General features: G+C 36.7%; 3 protein-coding genes and 1 non-coding gene across 6 annotated transcripts in view; 2 read left to right on the top strand and 2 right to left on the bottom strand.

Annotated features, from left to right (window-relative positions):
- Positions 1–690: 690 nt before the first annotated feature.
- Positions 691–10,655, bottom strand: pstpip1a (proline-serine-threonine phosphatase interacting protein 1a). The gene is made up of 15 exons (XM_087797223.1): positions 10,546–10,655; positions 6,162–6,262; positions 6,006–6,080; positions 5,428–5,462; positions 5,258–5,364; positions 5,124–5,186; positions 4,834–4,938; positions 4,135–4,180; positions 3,964–4,043; positions 2,287–2,385; positions 2,113–2,209; positions 1,313–1,394; positions 1,169–1,245; positions 1,010–1,104; positions 691–926 (listed from the first exon to the last, which is right to left on the bottom strand). The coding sequence occupies exons 1-15, from the start codon at positions 10,573–10,575 to the stop codon at positions 795–797; spliced, it is 1,224 nt and encodes a 407-aa protein (XP_087653349.1). The 5' UTR covers positions 10,576–10,655; the 3' UTR covers positions 691–794.
- trnah-gug (transfer RNA histidin (anticodon GUG)) lies at positions 2,418–2,489 on the top strand. Its single transcript has one exon. It is a non-coding gene; the product is annotated as a tRNA-His (tRNA).
- rcn2 (reticulocalbin 2) lies at positions 7,625–12,725 on the bottom strand. Its single transcript, XM_087797224.1, has 8 exons — positions 12,588–12,725; positions 12,326–12,466; positions 12,161–12,263; positions 11,853–12,049; positions 11,547–11,660; positions 11,380–11,473; positions 11,159–11,298; positions 7,625–11,038 (listed from the first exon to the last, which is right to left on the bottom strand). Exons 1-8 carry the CDS (start codon positions 12,588–12,590, stop codon positions 10,895–10,897), a joined length of 936 nt encoding a protein of 311 aa, XP_087653350.1. The 5' UTR covers positions 12,591–12,725; the 3' UTR covers positions 7,625–10,894.
- A 480-nt stretch (positions 12,726–13,205) lies between these two features.
- Positions 13,206–17,415, top strand: part of scaper (S-phase cyclin A-associated protein in the ER) — a 58,242-nt gene continuing 54,032 nt past the window's right edge. For 2 of the 3 annotated variants that reach the window (XM_087797611.1, XM_087797609.1), the window contains exon 1: positions 13,206–13,463. In XM_087797611.1, the coding sequence (XP_087653737.1) occupies positions 13,296–13,463 (168 nt within the window). In that variant the 5' untranslated portion in view covers positions 13,206–13,295. Of the gene's footprint in view, positions 13,464–16,635; positions 16,853–17,415 lie in introns of those variants that run through there. The other variant, XM_087797610.1, reaches the window with a different exon arrangement.

The raw sequence follows: 17,415 nt of genomic DNA, 5'->3' as shown, positions 1-17,415 counted from the left end.
TGTTTATGGTTTAATTCCACCAGTTTTACAACAAAAAATGTCAAGAAACATAACTATCCACAGTCTTTTCTTGTCCTTATCTTTTCCTGTATTTGTAACAGTTAAATTCATTTGGATGTTGGTTCTCCAAGACCTTTTCTGATGGAGAAGAAACTTGTGTGAACATTTTATTAGGAAAAAAAACATCCAACACTGTGGTTTATTTATAAAACACAGAAATGGCTCAATATTTGTAAAATAAATAACCTATTGAAACAAAAAAACTCTGATAGAGAAGATAATTGATTCAAGAACTATATTGGACCACAGGGAAACTCATGAGGAATGAACCAGAAAACATAGAAGGTTCAGGTGCTCAAAGATCTTACCACTGGACCACAGAGACATTATGTCATCACTCACATAAAAAAGTTGATTTATTGTAGTTGACTGACTGATGGTGTGTGTTATATAGTCGTTGTTGTTGCATGACATAACAAAACAGACAGCGGAGAAGACAGAAAAAAATTACCAAAATCTAGATGGAACTACAGAACACCACCAAAATGTTTATGTTCCTTTTATCAACATGATCCTGAATTTTTATTTTAAATACATTCTGATTGACAGATGTAATTATTTGAGCACTCTTGACACAGCTGACTTCTACATCTAATTCTGACGTGAATACAAATAATCAAAACTCGGATATAAAATCTGAAAAAAAAATTTATTTATGTCTTACAGCGTTTCTGTTTAAAGTTATTAAACTAAAAACCCTGAATCACACAAACACCTTCAATACAGCGACACCTTCATTCCTGGGCCAGGTACGACCCGGGTACAAATCCAGTCCGACCGTTCTTCTGCACCGTCCACCAGCCGTCATCGCTTCGACTGACCATGACCACGACGTCCCCGACAGATACCGAGAGCTCATCTTCCCGCTTCAGGAATTAAAACAAAGGAATCAATGCAGACACCTATTTGAAATCTTTAAGGATGGAAATCATTCCTGTAAGAATCTCACCTGAGCAACGTAGTCGTATATGACCGTGTAGGTGTCTGTCTCCTGAGGTGAAGGAACTTTATTGACGCTGGCATAGATGTTTGAAGAAGATCCTCCTGGCAACGGTATTAATTGTACTTGAGATTTGTATCCCAGATCATCCCTTCAGCTGCTTCATACCTGTCGACGGCTCGACCGCGTCACTGATGCTTGACGTGGAGGTGGTCACCGTGCTCATCTGCAGAAGATTTGAAAACCTACAGACGGAAAAGAAAGCTAAGGAATGACCTCGTGTTCAAAGACAGTGTAAAGAGATGATTTTACCTTTTCATGACTCCGCCAACGAAGCCGGCTTTTCCGTTCCTCTCGGTCGAATCGTTGCGGTAGTTACGGTATATAATTGGGTCTGAAAACCATGTTTAAATATAATAAATAACATTTTGTTTTATGAATCAACTAAGCTCGGTATACAGGTTATGTCTGTACAGGTTATGTGAGTAAGTAAGTAAGTAAATTATATTTATAGAGTGCTTTTCTAGACAAGGGTCACAAAGCACTTAAACAATCAAAACAATACTTAATAAAAGGTCAAGATAACACTGATGTATGTACTTAAGCTTTTGTTTTTTGGACTATCCTCTGCATGTCTCTATGAGGTGTCAATCATCAAAACACCATCTTCTCTTATCTTATTTTGACCTTTTACTGGCCCTGACATCCTCATATAGTACTACACTTATAGTATATTAGTAGTATAAATATATATATATATATATATATATATATATATATATATATATATATATATATATATAAATATATATATATATATATATTTATTAGCTCATTCTTACTTGTTATATGAATAAAATACACATTCAAGGCTACAAATTTACAAACATTTTGCTTCATTTTTATTTATATATATATAGTTACTTACTTAAGCTTGTATCCTTGAATGTGCAAAATGCACAAGTAACTATATATATATTCATATATCAAGTAAAAATGAGCTAATAAAAAAAAAATACATTGAAAAACTTGACTGTCTTAATTTAAAATTAACTTTCCTTAAACAAATAGAAAACACGATATATCAACTGCCTGCAGTGACGCAGCCTGACCTGTAGGGGTCGATCCAGTTTTGTTTAGCACCACAAAGCAGTTTATATCGGCGATGACGTCACACCTCTCCAGCGACAGCCTCGCGTTCTCGTAACACTGAAACACAAAAGTTAGTTTTTCGTTTAAATTAAAACACTTTAGAGGAAGAAACATTAAGAAATATTCAGTCCCACCTCGTCCTCCTGCACACACAGCATGGAGAAGTGGTTGGATTGGAGCCACAGAGCGTCTCTCGTCATGAGGATTCGATCTTCTTCCTGATGCTGCAACATCTGCGACCATCGTCAGTGTCACTCGTTAGCTCGCCGTGATCGTATAGTGGTTAGTACTCTGCGTTGTGGCCGCAGCAACCCCGGTTCGAATCCGGGTCACGGCAGTGACCTTTTCCTTTGTTAAATTTGTATTTTTCTTTAAGTAAATATAACGAAAAAAAAGTAATTTGTTGTTCAGCTTTACTCCAACATTTTCGATTTCTTATTTTCTAAACTTTCTTATATCTAATTATAAAATTACGTTTTGTTAATCAATTTACACAAATAATAAATCATATTAAATGTGTTTTCTTTTGTTTTCCAATACTTTACAATTAAAGAGCACTTCTTTCCAAGTCCTGGATAAATCATCATTTATTTTTTTTAATGTTCTTTTTTTAATGAAAAGCTAAAATATACGATCATTTTTAGACGCTTTAATTAAAACAACACGTTCAAATAAATACTTTCCATTTACAAGTAATGTTTTTTTTCCTCCTTGAACAATATCATTTCTATAATTAGAAAATAATAAAAATAATAATACATCATTGTTGTGATTGACAATATTCTTTTATAGTATTCTCACTCTCAACAGTTAAACCACATCTACCTCATGCACTACTTGTACTTTTGTTGCTCTGTTTTTAGATTTCATTCTTTCAAATGTATATATAGTTATTTATATATATATATATATATATATATATATATATACTGTATATATATGTATATTTTTTACTGTGCACTTTTGTTGGGGGTACAAAGTAAAAAGTAATGACACGCAGTGACAAACCTTGATGCTTGACCAAAACCAAAACAAGATTCAATACAAGATTAAGTAAATAGTGTTATCAGTGGGCGGGGTTAAGCACATTTTCTAATTAATTTTTTTTTAAATTAAATTAGAGTTTTGTACAAACAGACATATACTGATGAGTACAAAAGATTCCAACATCTATTTAAGAGACACTTAAATCTACACATTAGTTGCTCTGTAAATCTCGATAAATCAATTCTCCTTTTTCTTGTACAACATATGAATTTCTAACATATTAAATGCCATTTAATTTGGTAAAAGATGTTTTACTTATAATTATTTGATAACATAAATGCAACAATATAAGGTAAAAAAAAAGTGTAAAATTGCATGATAAGTAGATGTGAATTTGTGTGGTTCGGATTTTTTGTGGTTGGCTTTGTTCGTTGGAACATCCTGCCCTGTGTGTGGTTGTGGTTCCTGAGATGTTCTATAAGAAATAATTATGGCGCAGGAAGAAGAAAATGTCTTCCTAACAATTGAAATAACAAATATGTTGTATTTACTGCTTAAAGAATTCAGATTATTATCAGTTTAAATTAATCCAACTCATGATAAGACTCGGCGGGAAGCGTTGAGTTTAGTAAGAGCTACAACAAAAAGTTTCCATTTCCTGTTCATGATGACTGAAGTGTGGCAACTATATATTCAAACATCCTCATTTAAAAAAAAAGGGTATCACCAAAATTTGCACAATTCTGGAAATGTTCTGTTCTTCTGCGTTCTCTTGAACATTAATGATGAAATACGTTAAAAAAAACAAAAAAGCATTGTTTCACCTCACAAGTGCTGACGTGTGTATTATCCCATTCTTGACGAATCAAGTCCAGCTGCTCGATGTTTGTTGCGTACTGTTTCTCTGCCGACACACATTTAACAGTATTTGTCTTAGTTGTGTGTTACCTGTAGATGATTGTACGACAAGGATCTAAAGAGTCAAACGTCCTCACCAGCTTCTACTGCTGCCTCTTGACACTGCTTTGATTTGCTGTTGATCTGGAAATAATACAAAAAAAGCACTTTTGTGGAAAATTTTATAACAATTTTTGGAATATTCTAACACTTCCTCTAATATATGTATGGTGAGAGCAATTGTCAAAGGAGGGGTGGGCGAACACATTTACAAAAGGGTCACATTATTTGTCTGTGACTGATGTGAGGGGCTGTCAAGCTAAAAAATTGAAATTAAGAAATGTACATGATGTAATGGGGTTACAAGAACTTTATGAATACAAATCTAAAATGTATTATTATTTAGGTTTTTCTCAATTTGTTCCAATATAGAAAACACACATAAATAAGATTTAAAAACACTTTCTTTTATTTCAGTTATAAAAAACAAAGAAATGTATCAAGTTATATGTAGGGTTTTACTTACTTAATACATTTTAAAAGTAAGGGAAACAAACTAAATTAGTATGTGGTCAGAAACATTTCCAAATTATCAGTTTTATAGTTAAATTATGATCACATCAGGGCCAAATGAAATAAAGTTTAAAGGATCCTGTCTTTGACCAGGAGTGTTTTTTAAAACCTGCCTTAAACTACAATGCATACTTCAACTGTCGCAGTGCATCATGGGATTCGTAGTATGAGGGATGGACACAAATAACTAACAGGAAGTACATTGCAGTTGATCCGGGTCTTACCTTCTCGATCTGTTTGGGAGTGGATGTAGACAAGGTGCTGATCTTCTCCGAGGATTTTTCCGCTTCGTCCGCCTCCCGGCAGCGTTGCTCGTACAAACGCTGGGACTAGGATTGGAACCAAACCTCTGTTTAAACCACAGTCTAACCAAGATGATGAGGTAGTTGAGATACAATACGGAACTAAATAACCACTTCCCTAACAGTGAGTTTATCTCTGATACACTTCAGATACTTCAGATCTCCTTATCATAATCCAATGCAATTGTTGCAAATGCACAAATCAATCTTACGTCCATCGTCTTCTTATAGAGCGAGACTTTAGTCTTCTGGATCTTTTCCATTGTTGCCTCGATCTGGAATGTGGAGACAAAAATGATATTTAAGTGTATCAATTCTTTGTCAAGTGACAAAGTATAGCTTGGACCTTTTTTCTTTGCTCTTTCTGTTGCTCCCTGAAGGCTTCGATCTTCTTCACCTCTCCCTTCAGCAGGTTGGACAGCTGGATGTGCAAACTCCCGACATTCTCAATCTCTGATGTAGAAAGATAGACATCTTTAATTCTAGATGTTGAGAAAGCGAGACATTTTTACTTACGCTTTTTCATCTCGTCAAGTGCGGTTCTCAAAGTGCTGTGAATCCAGAACATAAGGGAAAATATTGAAAAATTGTTTTTCTTGAGTTAAGTGACAAATAAATATTTTTATTTTTATATAGTATATTATTATTATATACATATGAATAAAACATTTTTTTTAACTCAAAATATGTTGTTTCTAGTGACTCTGCATGTCAAAAAAAATCAAAAAGTGCTGTGAATCCAGAATACAAGTGAAAATATCAATTGTTTTTCTTGAGTTAAGTGACAAATAAATATTTTTGTTTTTATATATTATAATATTATTATATAAATATAAATTAAAAAAAATGTTTTAAGTCAAAATATGTTGTTTCTAGTGACGTCAGAAAAAGTAATTGCAAAAAATATATATATATATATTGCCAAATAAATCAGTGAATTTGTTTACAAAACAAGATAAGGTATATCTGGTTTGTTTTTAGTTTTATCTTAACTTATCTTGAGTTGTGACTGATCAAAATGTAACCAATAATTACAGATAAACAAGTGAAAATGTTAGTTATTGTTTCTATAGGGTCAGTTTTCCAGATCGTACCAGATCTCATAAAGTCCGCCAGCTTTGCGTGCGATCGTCATCAGCTCTTTGCCGTATTTCTCTTCTGCAGAGGCTCTGAAAAAAAATGATGACATCGTGCATTTTCAATAACACGGTGACTTGCAGCTGCACCACGAGAAGAGTCGTCCAGCCCACCTCATTTTCAGAAGATCCTCCATGTCTTTGCATGTCTTCCGACCATCGGACACTCTCTGCAATATTGTCTCGAACCCAATATTACTGATGAAACTGTCTCCCTAGAAAACATATACACTTTTAAGTATCTTTACTGAAAATAGATAGATAGATAGATAGATAGATAGATAGATAGATAGATAGATAGATAGATAGATAGATAGATAGATAGATAGATAGATAGATAGATAGATAGATAGATAGATAGATAGATAGATAGATAGATAGATTATATGTTATAATAAACATAAATTAAACAGAGACAAGCGGTAATTTCAATATAACTTTTCTTTTTTTGAAGGGCAACACTGACAAAAGTAAAAATTAAACTAAAACAATAAACCCTATAGTCATTTTTGCAGACTTTTAATATATAATAGAAATAAATACAATATAAAGGTTTTAGTTTCTACATGATATGTGATCGCACGAGGGCCACAAAGATGCATGTGGTTTTAGATACAGATACGAGAGTCATCGTGCTACTGTCTTGAATTAACAAGCATCTTCCACGAAGTTGAGCGCTGTTGTCGGAATAAAGAGAGAATAAGCTTTTCGCTTAAGTAAGTAAGTAAGTAATTTTTATTGTGCCACGATTATGCTAACTTACGTACTAAGCTAATGCTAACTAGCTAGCTAGTGCTGGAATACTGCGCACAATTATTAGCGTCTGCTACCACAAAAATCTATCCATCCTCCATGGAAATAATATGGTTTGTATTGCCTTTTTGTCAGCATGATGTAGTGAAAATAATGTTTTAAATGTTTTTTTTTATTGTTGATAATTCCTTCAAAAAAACTGCATTGTGGTTACTGTAGTCGTCGTGACAACCTGTGCTACATCAAAAACCTCATACCTCAGCACGTCAACATCCAGCCTGGGTTAACCGAACATGGAAGTGTTTTACAACAATATTGCATTATATAATAAATTATTCATTGTAAACTACAAACATTAATAAATATTTTTTTGGAAAGTAAAGTCATTCTACAAATCTGGTTCCTTTTGTATTCAGTCCATTTCATGAATTCTTAAAAATGTCCAAAAATGTTTAAAAGTGAATTTAAAAGGATCAGAGTGTTGCGAATGATTTATCCCATGCTGTAAAAACTTATTTTGCAGTTTAACAAAAACACAAACAGTTTTTCACGGCCAAAAAAATCACTTCCAAATTACACTTATTATACCAACATTTCCTTTAAATTCATGATTGAAAAGATTCCCTTGATATTATACACAAACAGGGGATATCAAAAACACTTTTGCTTTAGGCCCTCCGGGTCACCTTGACCCCGAGATGACACAAGTGACATTTTCTGCTTGAAGTCTCGAGCAGACAAATTACAGAACAGTTTGATGCTATTTAGTTAGCTGTGGAAGCAAGTTGGTCATAATAAGTTAAGCTTAACCTAATGGAAAGAGAAACGTTCAAGTATTTTTTATTTTCTGTGGTGGAGGACGAAGGAAACAACAGCTCATACAGAAACAGGAAACCAACACTCACCACATTTTTAATGCAATAGCGAGATGAAAGTTCTTTGTTTCCGTGTTAATCGAGGAAATGAAAAGGTTTGACACCATTCATTCTTTTCCATTTATAATACAGTCAATTCTTTGCAGGACAGGTGATGATAAATGAAAAAAAATGGGTTTGAAAAAAGAGCAGAAATCCACAATTATAGAGTCAATGTTGGTGTTGTCACCTCAAACCTACATCCTATCACTTAACAATTCCCAATCACATATGGAGACCTATTCATTTAATTTGTTTCTTAATAATGACACAGGAAAAATAAGGAAAAGTATATTTTGTCTGGTCTTTTCTAGCCCACAATTCTGACTATAGATTATCCATGAAAAAGGAAAAATATTCCAATGTTAATTAAGGATATTTAATTCTAATATTTATTTATGGAATATGACAGAACCCTAGGATACACTACTGAAATTAAGAATATAAATTATTATTAGTACTCATTTTTATTCAGGTGCTAGGAACTTTGAATTTTGATCAAAATTTTTGATCTCAACATCAGAAGGTTTTAACTGCAGATTAACCTTTACAAACACAAATCTAATCCAGCTGTGTTTTAACTCAGATAGAGAGGAAGAATAATGCATTAGTTGATAGTTTAGGAAAAAATTATGATTAAGTAAATCTATTTAAATCTAGAAAATGTTTCAATAAAAAACATTTTTCTCCTAATATACAGTGCCTTGCGAAAGTATTCGGCCCCCTTGAACCTTTCAACATTTCGCCACATTTCAGGCTTCAAACATAAAGATATAAAATTTTAATTTTTTGTCATGAATCAACAACAAGTGGGACAAAATCGTGAAGTGGAACGAAATTTATTGGATAATTTAAACTTTTTTAACAAATAAAAAACTGAAAAGTGGGGCGTGCAATATTATTCGGCCCCTTTACTTTCAGTGCAGCAAACTCACTCCAGAAGTTCAGTGAGGATCTTTGAATGATCCAATGTTGTCCTAAATGACTGATGATGATAAATAGAATGAACCTGTGTGTAATCAAGTCTCCGTATAAATGCACCTGCTCTTTGATAGTCTCAGGGTTCTGTTTAAAGCGCAGAGAACCATGATGACAAAGGAACACACCAGGCAGGTCCGAGATACTGTTGTGGAGAAGTTTAAAGCCGGATTTGGATACAAAAAGATTTCCCAAGCTTTAAGCATCTCAAGGAGCACTGTGCAAGCAATTATATTGAAATGGAAGGAGTATCAGACCACTGCAAATCTACCAAGACCCGGCCGTCCCTCCAAACTTTCATCTCAAACAAGGAGAAGACTGATCAGAGATGCAGCCAAGAGGCCCATCATCACTCTGGATGAACTGCAGATAACTACAGCTGAGGTGGGAGAGTCTGTCCATAGGACAACAATCAGTCGTGCACTGCACAAATCTGGCCTTTATGGAAGAGTGGCAAGAAGAAAGCCATTTCTCAAAGATATCCATAAAAAGTCTTGTTTAAAGTTTGCCACAAGCCACCTGGGAGACACACCAAACATGTGGAAGAAGGTGCTCTGGTCAGATGAAACCAAAATCGAACATTTTGGCCACAATGCAAAACGATATGTTTGGCGTAAAAGCAACACAGCTCATCACCCTGAACACACCATCCCCACTGTCAAACATGGCGGTGGCAGCATCATGGTTTGGGCCTGCTTTTCTTCAGCAGGGACAGGGAAGATGGCTGAAATTGATGGGAAGATGGATGGAGCCAAATACAGGACCATTCTGGAAGAAAACCTGTTGGAGTCTGAAAAAGACCTGAGACTGGGACAGAGATTTATCTTCCAACAGGACAATGATCCAAAACATAAAGCCAAATCTACAATGGAATGGTTCACAAATAGACGTATCCAGGTGTTAGAATGGCCAAGTCAAAGTCCTGACCTGAATCCAATCGAGAATCTGTGGAAAGAGCTGAAGACTGCTGTTCACAAACGCTCTCCATCCAACCTCACTGATCTCGAGCTGTTTTGCAAGGAAGAATGGGCAAGAATTCCAGTCTCTCGATGTGCAAAACTGATAGAGACATACCCCAAGAGACTTGCAGCTGTAATTGCAGCAAAAGGTGGCGCTACAAAGTATTAGCGCAAGGGGGCCGAATAATATTGCACGCCCCACTTTTCAGTTTTTTATTTGTTAAAAAAGTTTAAATTATCCAATAAATTTCGTTCCACTTCACGATTGTGTCCCACTTGTTGTTGATTCATGACAAAAAATTAAAATTTTATATCTTTATGTTTGAAGCCTGAAATGTGGCGAAATGTTGAAAGGTTCAAGGGGGCCGAATACTTTCGCAAGGCACTGTAAGGACACATGATTCTGACACAATGCCTAACTCTTACTGTCAGCTGATACTGTTACACCTAGTTACTGACAGATGTCACAAGTATTATATATATATATATATATATATATATATATACATACACACACATATTCATGTGTTGCATGTCTCATCTGATTAAAAAAAAAAGACATTCTAATCATCTCCAAATCTGCTCAGTTTATTAAAAATAGACTTTCTTGTAAGAACGAAGCTGCACAAAACATTTCACTTTTCTTGTAACAAACACTATAATGAACTTTATAATATAAAGCCTTGTTCAAATCCCAATTCAATAAAGATTTTGTGTAACCTACATTTTATTGTGACAATTACTCGATTAGGAAAGGAAGTAAATTACTCGATACTGCTGTAGAAAAAGGCAGACAACATAGTGTATAGAAGTAATACATATATATATTCTATTAAAAAAAAATCCAGTGACATCAGTTATGGAATTAGTAGACAATAGCTCATCTTAACTCACCCAAAATGCATCTTTAAACTGTAAAGCCATCCCTGTGGTGGTTGTTGGAGAAATAATTCTCGGACAAAAACACTAAAAAACTATCGCACGCTTCTTGTTGCAAGTGAAACGAATTCAAGGAAGCTAGTGTCAAACCGACACTCTTCCTCTCTCTCTTTCTCGCTCTCTCTCTCTCTGACTCATTTGAATGAAAAGAGGAAGAAAAGGAAGCTTGTCGGCAGTTGCCTAAAGACACTGACGTGCATGGGAACAACTGATCTTACTTCAGTTTTCTTTCATTGATCGCCACACTCACCAGGTTCTGGGTATGAACGGGGAAAAAAAAAGAAAAAAAGACGACAACTTTTGCTCACAATTCATCGTGAGATACATGAAGCTGCTGCCCGTAGTCTGTCACTTCACTGTTCATGAAGAGATCTTGGTTTTCTAACACCTCGGCCTCCGAGATCTTTCCGTCACCGTCCTGGTCCATTTCTCTGATGAGATGAAGAGCCTACGAAAGACACAAACGTATTAAGAGGTGCAACAATATTCAGCCTGTAAAATAGACATATTTCAACGATGGATTCACTTTCAAAAAAATACTTTTGAGCCCGACAAGAGAGACTTATACCTCTTCTCTTGCAGAGCTGTAGCTGTTGGGAGCCACCCATCGCAGCTGCTCCTCTCTGTTCAGTTTACCATCTTGATCTTGATCATAAAGTTCTTGGAAGCGCACCGTTTCCTCGATCTCCCACCTCGACGGTTCCTCGTCTTCACGAGAAAAAAAAAAAAAAAAGACGATTTGGCAAAACTCGGGGGGAAAATGACAATAAGAAAAGATGATTAATTCACCTTCGCCGCGGACGTCTCCGATAAACTCTTTCAGACTGACGAAGCCGTCTTCGTCTTTATCGTACTCTTCCAACACATCTTCAATAGTGAAGTCCTGATGGATGACGGCGAGAGTGAGCTTATTTACTTACCGAACCAAAAAAAGACGTTCCTAACAAATATCTTACGGCCATTCGGTCCACTTCAGACGGGTGGGTGAAGGCGAGAAACTCTGTCACATTCAGACCCGGTGTGTCGTCCGCATCGGAGAAATCAAAACGCCTCCTTTCTTTTAAGTAGAGCTGACAAATGGATGGTTGATGAGTTAGCGAAGACATCAGAGACCAGGAGAAATTAAAAAATCAGTGGCAAAGTTACTGTCGAATAAGGATATATATTTTTTGATTTGTCATTTTTCAGATGATATTAATATAACATTAATAAAATAACACTTTGTGACAGTGACCCGTTATGGACAGTGAGATAATACTTACTTGTCTGAGGGACTGTTGCTCCGGGTCGTCTGAGATGGTATTTTCATCAAATGTAAATAGTTGATCATGAACGACCATGTTGTACTCTTCCCACGTCACGACGCCATCTTCGTTTCTGTCAAAGCTTGGGAATTTTTCCTCCGCATCCTCCATGGCATATTTTCTGTAGACGTGCTGGATCCATAATGAGATCTCTTCTGTAAATTAAAAAATATAATATTTCTATATTATAATTGTATTCACGGCAAGTCATCCTCCTCTAACTATTTTTGTAAATTCACCATTTTATTTTAAAGTAAAAAAAATACCTTCACTTAGATGATGGTCTGAGTTTGTGTCAATTCTTTTAACAATCTCCATCATCTTCATTTTCTGTTCAGCAGGACTGAGTTTCTTCAGCTCTTGGTTGTCCTAAAATGTTCAATAACATTAAAAAAAAAAACAAATTACAAAAACATTTCATTCAACATCACCTTTTCTCCCATCAGGATGTTCAAGTCATGGTCAGAGTTGAGTTGGTGACCCATGACGAGATCGTCGTGTAGATGTTGGTGCGAACTTAAGCAACACTCCAGCAGTAGTATCGTCCACGTTATAAGCGCAGAGGACGCCATCTGAGGAACACAATGTTATATATATATATATATATATATACATTTAACTCACACATATGTTAGAAACTTCATTTATTCTCTACGTTTACGTTTACGTTATAGCTACGACCTAATAGCTCACCATGCAAAAGGAGGAAGGACGATAAATGTGAAACAAGATGTCTTGCTACGGTATAAGAAAAGTTACTTATATGTGAAAAAGTAAAACAATCATAACAAACCGAGTCCCTGTTAAAGTCCACTAAGAAAATAGTTTAGGTGTCACAACATTATTTAGAAATAGCTTCCGAAAAGATATTTCAAAATAAGATTATATTGGAATTATACCACTGTATTTATACGATGTTAGACAAAGAGAATACTAAAATTTGATCAAAGAGCACATTATTTTAACTAAATATAATTTAGAGCATGTGATAGTGACAATGATGGTGTTTTTTTTCTCCAAGTAATGTATAATTTATTTTGGAAAGGCGCTTTCATCGGAAGCTACGTTTTATTGTTTGCCAGTTTCTACCGCTAACTTGACGCGACTCGGAAACGCAACCGAACGTCCCGCCCATTCGCCATGGTTGCCATGGTAGACCAGTAGAAATCCCGCCCCGTCAACCTCATCCCGCCCATTGACCCCGATAATCCTGTACACGATTGGTCCATACGCCCGTCACTCACACGCCCCAGTAAAACCATTGGCTACGACGTTTGCTAATCAAAAAAACACAGCATCACTACACTTCCTGCTTCTGTCGGCTGTCCTCGCTGAAATGCACTAAAAAAAACGACACAATATCACAACTTTTCACCATTTTGACCGAATCGAAAATAAAAAATGTCTAAAGACAGTCGCCACGACGGGAGGCGGCGGGGGCCCGGACAGCACCGCCTCACGCCCAGGGGCGGACAAGGTGTGGACGGCAGGGAGAGGTCTGGCAGTAACAGCTCGGGCTCCTCGCATGGTGGAGGCAAAAGCAAAAGTGCAGCCATGACCGGCTTAAAGGTGCGTTTAAAAATAAATAAATCTGTGCGTTAGAAAAGACACGTTGTTGTAAAGTCGTCACACCTACATGACACATGCCTGCTGCTGTGCGAGTGGGTGTGTTTGGTTTGAACGTTCGAAGGCCTGAGAGCTTCTTAGCAGCTTTAAATCCGAACATACATGTATTTAAGTTGTTCCCACTGATGTTTCCACCTCAGTATTTGTTATCATACCAATGCATTTGCACCTGTTTATTGAAGCTACTCCAATGTGCAGTTTTGGGAATCTGAACTGCAGTTATTGTTTTGGAAAATGCCCCGAAATAGCATTTGTAACAAGTCTGTTTTTAACTTTATGGCCTTCTATTTCTATATTTAGGTCAGATAAAGCTGGTGTACATTTCCTTATGAACACGTCTGTTCTTATAGGCATCAATGTGCTTGGTTTGTGGCAGGATGTCATCTTGGTAGATTATCCAGGAATTACACCTATTTTTTCTCTAATTTACTTTTGTAAACTGCACAAAAAAAGATGAGTTGGATGAGAGTTAGTTATGCCAATGATCTACTGCTGCAACCGAGAACCATAAAGTCTTGACTAAGTCACCCAGACAAGGGTGTTCAAGTGTGTTTGTTTTTTAAGTAAGTAAGCAGGTAAGTAATTCATATTTGTAGAGCGCTTTATCAGACCAGGATCACAAAGTGCTTTAACAATCAAAACAATACCCGATAAAATATATGCTTAAAAGGTCAAGACACCATGGAGACAAACACAGGAGTCTCAAGAGTATCAAGGAAAAGCCTGCACGAATAAAAGTGTCTTAAGATGTTTCTTGAAGGAGTCAGTAGATCATCAAACACAGAGGAAGATCGTTCCAAAGCTTAGGAGCAACAGTCTGGAAGGATTTCTCTCCTCTGGTCCTGAACCGTGTGCGAGGAACCATCAGTAGATTCTGATCCACAGACCTCAGAGTCCGACATTATACTCCTACATTCATTTTTTGATCTCTCAATTAATAGCCATTTTGTTATTCGTACAATTCCATCAACATTTCCTTAAAATCCTTCGATCTGTTTTTGTTGTTACCCTGCTAACATTGAAACAATTTCGATCTTGCAATGTAATAACAAAAACAATAACAACAGCCTCAATTTAGCAGATCTTTTTGTAGATACTTTTGTCTGGATACTTCGCCAACATGTGAGGACTGATTCTCGGTCGATATTCGCTCATTTAGATCATTCAAAATACGACGGTAAGGTTTGTTTTGCTGTACAGTGTTTCTCTTTTGTTCTGCCATGAAGAAGGCGGGAATCGTCAGTGACTCACAATATAATAGATGACTGTGCAGATGGCAATGCATGACAATGTCATAAGACTTTTTTTTAATGACACAATCTGTAAACACATATTGTGCAATTGTGTCAGCAATGGGAGATATATTAACTTATTGACACCTGGGAGATTTTTTCATTTGGTTTTAGGGTTTGCTATAGAAGTTTGCTTGCAGATTTGCAACATTTTGATGCTAGAATCATTGGTGTTTTAATTGGTATACAATTTGATGCTTTACTGCTGTAAACTATAAGCTGTTTAGTTTATGAGGTGAGCCAACATAAATCTATTTGTTACCGCCAGTGTAAACTAGGGTTTCAACATCTACAATTTTTTTCTACATGTGTAGTTGAGGGTTGTTACTGTGGTGTAACCAGTACATGCAGTTGAGCTATATAACCATAACAAACTCCTCTTTACCCCATTACAGAAAAGCCCTTCCAGTAGTTATCAGACACACTATCAGTTACTTAGTCTAGTCTAGTCTATTAGAAGAACTCACATTTGCTTTTTCCTTGATTCTCTGAGACTTCTGTGGTTTTCTCGGTGGTGTCTTGACCTTTTAAGTATATATTTTACTGGGTATTGTTTTGATTGCTTGTGACCCTGGTCTAGAAAAGCGCTCTACAAATATTACTTACTTACTTACTTATTCGTATAGACCCGCATGAAATGGGTACTAAATTATAGTCAACATAACAGATAAATTAAATATCTTAATTTACCGTATTCTTTGGACTATAATGCGCTCTTGAATTAAAAAATCAAGAGTGTGCTTATGAGCTGTATGTATTATAATAGGCCTGGCTGAGTAATTCTATGAAGCTGCGCTATATTTATTTTTTACTTTACAAACATTAAACCCTATATATGTACAACAAACATTTATGTATGCATCAAACATTTGTATCATTTAACAATCGTTCATAAAAAGCTTGTGCGTCGTCATTGTCAATAAAGTTTTGAAACTTTTATCAGTCTCCCATTTCAGTCAAAAAGTCACATGACCAAAACACATACACACCTCATTGGTCAACAGCAGCTCCAAATCACTTAAAGGCATAGATAGAGAGATGGATACAACTTTGTTGATCCCTTGGATATATCGGTGAAAAAATGTACACGGAGGAGGACAGACGTGAGGCGGTTATTATTTGTTAGTTGTGTAATTGTTTAGATGTATAAACGTTGCCACCCCTAGTACAATGACGGTACAAACTTGAATCATGGAAGTTGTTTACTTGTTTTGATGACATGATGACACCGGAAATAAGCTGCTTGGCAGAGATATGCTCTCAAGGTATCAACATCATCATCATCATCAAACTATTGAAAACCAAATTGTTTATACTTTCATTTCGAGAGCTGGGTGAACAGCCTGCATTAAGCCAACAGGTGTCAACATTTGATCTTCACATATAATCAGTTTTGGAACCTAAGTGGGTCTCTCTCGCTGCAGTTTGTTTTGTCTTTGGGCAGCAAATATGAGTCATCCCATCTCCATTCCTTACAATACAAAAAGCCCTTTGATGCTGATGCACTGCCGGGCATGCATTAGCTGGCACTCGCTCTCCGGGCCTGCAGTCGTCCTCCTCATCCGTGGAAACCCAGGACGGGGGGCAGAGAGCTGTGTGCACATGACTGCGCACTGTTGTGGCGGAAGGAGAGCGAGCGAACCAGAATGAGCGACCGAGTGTGGGCTTTAACGCGGAGCAGGGGAGCGCCAGGCTGTAAATAAAGAAATCCGGATGCAGCGGAGTGCAGGAGCGAGTTGAAGCCGGACCACGTAGGACGGGGGGGTGGGTTTATCGGAAGTGGTTGTGAAGTGAACAGGCGTGTGAAAATCTCGGCGTCTGAAGCGTCTGCCACTGGAAGAGAGGAGTTGACACAGCTGGGCAATGACAGTGTGGACGACACAGTGGGAATCTATTTTGGTCCTGCTGTCAGATGACGATGTCACCTTGCACAAGTGCCAGTGTGGGTAAGGGGGAACAGCTCGAGTGAAGAGGGGCTGCAAAAGTATGTCAGAGGAGGATAAGGAAGAGGACTCTGCTGACACACTGTACTTCTTCTCTGTATGTATCTTTTGCTTTTTATCATCAACCTCTTGTTCGTACTCACGGTTGCTTGCATGTGTGCGGAGCCAAACAGAAACCTAACACTTACTCTCTTACTCAGCAAAGTCTTTTTAAATAACTGACCAGAGGACACGGCATTCTTTTTTCACATGCTGCAACTGAAATTAGATTTGTTATTACCGCTGCTGTCACTTTGAGAGTAGATGACGATGTCTCTCGGCACTTTGTCTGTCATCTGCAGGCGTTCAAACACGACATGACACCGAGGACATCTGTAGTTGCGATGCTTGTTCACTAACCATGAGCTCTATTTGTTAAAAGTTCTTTCATCCCTTTTCTCTTTCTTACACCGGAGATAAAAGCCACTGCCCTCTAAAGAATTGGAAGAATCAAAGGTTTGTAGATCAGTGTTTATGTGATGAAAGGTAATTTAATATCGGAGTCGGTAATATAGACACTAGTGTCAACTCAGTCACCATCACGTAAAGAATTTTCTTTTTGCGAATCCAAAAGTAGGTCAGCCGGGTACAACCCGTAGGGACATTAAATAGTATCAGACC

Source organism: Callionymus lyra, chromosome 8 (assembly GCF_982586985.1).
Source record: "Callionymus lyra chromosome 8, fCalLyr1.hap1.1, whole genome shotgun sequence".
Lineage (NCBI taxonomy): Eukaryota > Metazoa > Chordata > Actinopteri > Syngnathiformes > Callionymidae > Callionymus > Callionymus lyra.
The sequence above is the reverse complement of the archived record's forward strand: the minus strand, read 5'-3'. Positions and strand labels throughout refer to the sequence as shown.

Coding starts and splice junctions, on each gene's coding strand:
- pstpip1a (XM_087797223.1), bottom strand. CDS start 10,575: ATGGCTTTACAGTTTAAAGATGCATTTTGG. Junction 5,463..6,005: donor GGCGGACTTTATGAGATCTG/GTACGATCTGGA, acceptor CTGGATTCACAG/CACTTTGAGAACCGCACTTG. Junction 4,939..5,123: donor TCTATAAGAAGACGATGGAC/GTAAGATTGATT, acceptor TTCCAATCCTAG/TCCCAGCGTTTGTACGAGCA.
- rcn2 (XM_087797224.1), bottom strand. Junction 12,264..12,325: donor ACATCCTGATGGGAGAAAAG/GTGATGTTGAAT, acceptor TGAACATTTTAG/GACAACCAAGAGCTGAAGAA. Junction 11,039..11,158: donor ACAGCTCTGCAAGAGAAGAG/GTATAAGTCTCT, acceptor TGTCTTTCGTAG/GCTCTTCATCTCATCAGAGA.